Consider the following 5208-nt stretch of genomic DNA (forward strand, 5'->3'; position numbering starts at 1 on the left):
GGGTAAAATTCCTCCCCCCCACCATTGGCTTTGGAGTGGATAATCTTCCATATTGTGTTTGATGTGAATTTTGAATCAATTCAAATTATATCCATAGTTCCTTATTGTTAAATATTTTACTATCTATATGTAAAAGTTTTGAGAGGGTGGGGGATTTTCTAATTTTCTCCTCCCATTTAGCTATGTCGACTTTTTTTTTATCCCCCCCCCCCCTCTTTCAGAAATCATGTCTACGCCATTGGTATATAATATAATATACGCACACCATGATATGTTATAGATTTTAATAATTGACGAGAAAAACACATTCGGTGGCCATAGTGACGAAGTAATGAATGTCGTTATATACTTTAATAATATTGTAGGAAAGAATCACTTTCGATTCGATCATTGACATACCTACCTACGTATCGATCACTAATCGCTATATAGTTTTATGTCCATCTATATCCATACTGAACTATACCTATCTTCACTCTTGCTTTTAATACACCAAACTATATACCTATATACCTATATACCTACATATTATATACAGTATACACCATCGGAGGCTGATCAACTCACGAAAGACAAGACACCTGCAGAAATGCCTATATATGCAATTATTGAATAATATATATATAGCTCCAGTGCAGTAGTCATCAAGTAGGTACCTACTATACCTACCTATACTTAAACGTTATACCTAAACATCTAAAGTCTAAATAATACCAACGGTATATTATTACCTATATATTGATCGACTACTTTAATTACTATACACGTTCAAAGTTAACGAACACCTACGTAGGTACAAGAATTCACCTGTGCGACCTGTATACATCAATGGGTTCGACGGACGTCATCGCCAGAGTCAGTGCGTTTGGCGGCAAATGGGTGTCATTGACGTGCGATAGCGAACGGTTCGACATCGACAGTGGCCGTGTGCGTTGTCAGTACACGGTGGCCGATTACATGTCCGCAGTGGACGGGGCCGCGGTGATCGTCGTGCCGGCTACGTTCCTTTACGCATCGCAAATGGTAGCGCATGTCGTCTTGCCCGGCAGCGGCCGCGGACACGCCGACGTGACCGTCCGTCGGTGGGCCGTCCGGTGTGCTCGACCGTATCGGTTCGCGTACGTCGATGGCCGGCGCTACGAAGTGTTGGGCGTCAGCGACGCGTTCACGTTCGTCCACTGCAGCGGTGGATCGTGTGACTGCGGCGCAGATTTCCGAATGGTCCTGCCAGTTCTGCAGGCCGACGATCATCGAACGACTGACCACACGATGAGCGCGTTCGTTTCGGCACTGATGGACACGCGGTCCAGCGCCTGTCCGGTCTGCAATGTGCCGTCCAATCATCGACAAGTGTTGGAGTACTTGACTACAAACATCGATCGGTTGTCCGCCGTTCATTCAAACATCAACAGGGATCACATCAAGTATTACCGAATACATAAAAATATAAATCAGCGCACATACACCGAGTGGCTGCTAGACAGTGCACATATTATATAGCCATATGGGTACTGAGTTAATAGTTGCTACCCAATGTATGACGGTTATAGGGTCTATACTCTTGACCAGCTCTGGGGGTGGTGCAGGGTTTGAATTCTGGACCACCTCTGGAGGTGGTAAACTTAAGATTCTACCAAAAGTGCACCTTTCCGGCTTTCCCTATTCAATCAATACCCGTATAGGTCACTAAATGGCATAGGTACCTATATTATCCAATTCCACAATTATTTTCCCCAATACATTCCAAGTCCACCAAAATAAATTCTACATTATTAAAAAACTGTTAGATATACTTATACTATTACTGTTTTTAATTATATTTTATCCCAATATATACCTAATAAATGTATAATATTAAATTGTTTTTAAAAAAAAAGTGGGTAAGTGGGAACTGCTCTGCTGTGGTGCTGACAGTATGTGTCAAGTAAATCTCTGTAATGGAAGACGTATTAAATTGGAATTCAGTGATATATATTATATATATTGTATACGAAAAACAATTTTGAGCGAAGACGGTCAGCCTATATTAGTAGATAACTATATACCTACTAAGGATATTTTATGATATTATTGCTAAAGTAATTTATTTTATTATTATAGACATTATAGTAACTTATGACTTTATGAGGAACCTTTTACTAACTTTTCAAGCTATTCTACACAGTGAACATTTTTTTTCATCAATATTTATCGAAAAAAAACTAAAAAAAAATCAAAAAATTCCAAGGCCTATATAAAAACTCAAAAAGAGTCAAAATATTTTGAACATTGTATGTTGTATAGAAATATATATTAATACGATGATAATTTAACTTATACGGTATCTACGGTTATTCGTATTAAAACGAAAAAGAAAACAATTTCATGAGAAATCATTATGTATAAATTTACGGATGAATATCTAATGTCAAAAAAAATGTGAATTTACGGTAAATTACACTAATACAAAATTATGAGGAACCTTGTATTACATTTTTAACTTTTTACAAACCAAAAATTACTTGGGTATCAATAATAATTTAAAAAAATCGAATATTTTTCATATAATTACCATATAAACGTTTTGTGAAAATTGAATATATCTACCTAATTAGGGGACGTCACACTCGCATGTGTGCGCTGTACCTCAGTCTTACAAATGTACAACATAGCAAAAACTGTTTTGCGCGGGACATTTTTTCTCGCACCATATTATTTGTTGTAGAACTACCAAATTTTCACAACACGTAAAGAAGAACTTTATCTGTGCAACAGCGTATTTTTTTTTTAATGACACTCATTTTTTATACGCAAATGAAAATAACAAAAAAACCAAATGTTTAGAAGCAAATAACTTTTATTGTATTTATGTTATACAAAATTTGGACACGTTATTGTATAGATAATTGTCTAGCCTATAAAAAATATATATATTTAGCAATTTTGGGGCCGCTACTCCAAACCATGATTTAAGATAATATTTTAGTATTATCTTAAATCATGCTACAAACATAGAAAGATAAAAGTTGTCCCACGCAAAACAGTTTTTGGTATGTTGTACATTTGTAAGACGGTGACAACACAAAAGAGAGTGTGACGTCCTGTTAATGAGTTACACCATAAAAACTAAATCGATTTTGCCAAAAATTTGTTCCACGTAAAAATCATCGTTTTTCTTTAATTTTTTTTGTTTTTTCCGACGCTTTTGAAAATTCCTAGGAATTTTTACTTTTATTTTTTTTAAGAATTGTGTGGATTCAGTAAATGGTGGTTTAATTCCGTTTATTAGGTAAATTTATATATTTCTACAGGCTATCTATATCTATATATATCTAAAATATAAATAATTTTATTTATATTTTATATAATAAAAACTAATTAATATTAATTATTCCATCGAAGTTCTAACTATAAAATTCGCATGGTACTGATTTATAGCAGTGTAGCACTTAAAATGCACCCCATAGATTTACGACTACGGGATAATGGTAAAAAAATATACCATTGCCTTCGACCCACTCTTATAACAATTCAGCAAGTACCCTCTTCTAGAGTTTTTGTAACATGTAATTGACAAAACAATACGTATATAAATTATAAACATATAATATACATATGTATAAATTGCCTGTTAAATTATAATATAATTATATTATATTATAACCAAAATACCAGTTGCGTTTTAGTAAAACCAGGTACATCTTTTGAATAATTAAATATACTTACAGGCAAACCGAATGTCTGAACGACTGTACATCGTTATTGGAGTTCCAGCATATGAAAATAAAAATGTTGAATCGAGAAACGGAAAATTGTCAACGGTTTGCGGATGATTTAGTATCGAGTCTGTTGAAAAACCGCAAAGCCATTTTCAAGACAGGCATTCATACGATTTACGTAAAGATGGACGAAACTCCCGAAAACGAACCTTCAGCAAGTGAATATTTTATGGACTCCGTTATTAATTCACAAAAACAAACGATTGTGAAGTTGACGTCAATATACAAAGAAATAACCATTATGATGAATACGATGCAATTATTTGCAAAAGTATTATAATTATTTGCATTGGAAAAAAAACTTATAAACAATAATTATTAATAGTTAATATCTTATATAAACAAATTTGGAATTTAGATCGCTATATATATATCGAGGGGAATCAAATTTATGCGTTCAAACATTTAAAATTAATAAAAACTGAATGATAATAATTAGGCGGTACTTACCTAAAATTTGAATATTTTATATTTAATTTATTAATTAATATGTTATGTATGAAAGCTAAGTAGCCTAAGTATGTTTATGATAATAAAAATTCTAGAGTGAAAACACGAGAATGGTCTTTTTAACGATTGATCTGGTGGTGGGAAAAAATTGGCTTCTTTGATTGTGCCCTTAAAAAAATATGAAATGGCGCCCCTGCTTGATTATTTAATTACATTTAACTAATAATATATATAATATTGTCGAATAAAAATCCAAACACTTTTTGTAATATAATATATATAAATTGTTGTATTTAAAGTAAACTTGGGATTTTCCAAGTGCGTGGAACTTTTCATATTAATAAGCTACCTATAGGTTCACCTTATCAAAAGGCCTATTCCGTAATTATATTGTTCACAGGTCACGTACATTTTATATTTTAAGAACACATAATTTGTTCTTGTAAATTCATCAATGTGTTAATTTAAATAGGTACTTGCCTACTATAAGTTTGACTAATGACTATACTAAGTATACCCACATTAGGGGACTTGTTCCACTATTGATCTGTGGAGATCTGTGTCCACTTCTTAAAAGATCTCAGGTTTGCCTCACATTCCCGAAAATTTAACCATTTAATCGTCGTCGAAGAAACAAGGCAGATAAAACATACGGAGAAATAGTAATATTATCATATTATTGTCATTGGTGAGTACCTATATTATTTATAATATTTATTTTTTACAAGTGCACATAATTCGTAAATTAATATTCATTAAAATTAAAACATTATAATTAAGTATTTTTTAAACTAATAATAGGCATATTATATAATATTCTTTATCCAAATTATATAGAATCGTAATATTTTTAAGTCATTTTTTCTCGTTGCTTAAGTATTAAGACTAGAATCACATATTATTCACATGAGCGTTAGACCTAGAATAATCATCCATTATGCATTTTTAATTGTAAAACTATTATGACCTAGAAAATACAACTTTTGTATTATAATTATTT

General features: G+C 32.5%; 1 protein-coding gene across 2 annotated transcripts; it reads left to right on the forward strand.

The window, feature by feature from the left end:
• Nucleotides 1-216: 216 nt before the first annotated feature.
• Nucleotides 217-4104, forward strand: LOC100572569. Of its 2 annotated transcripts, XM_008182022.3 has the most exons (3): nt 217-652; nt 775-1424; nt 3708-4104. In XM_008182022.3, exons 2-3 carry the CDS (start codon nt 829-831, stop codon nt 4036-4038), a joined length of 927 nt encoding a protein of 308 aa, XP_008180244.1. In that variant the 5' UTR covers nt 217-652; nt 775-828; the 3' UTR covers nt 4039-4104. The 2 variants fall into 2 exon arrangements, with proteins under 2 accessions (XP_008180244.1, XP_029346358.1); XM_029490498.1 differs by having other exon boundaries at nt 217-1424.
• The last annotated feature ends 1104 nt before the right edge of the window (nt 4105-5208 follow it).

The sequence above is a fragment of the Acyrthosiphon pisum genome, chromosome A2 (assembly GCF_005508785.2).
Source record: "Acyrthosiphon pisum isolate AL4f chromosome A2, pea_aphid_22Mar2018_4r6ur, whole genome shotgun sequence".
Lineage (NCBI taxonomy): Eukaryota > Metazoa > Arthropoda > Insecta > Hemiptera > Aphididae > Acyrthosiphon > Acyrthosiphon pisum.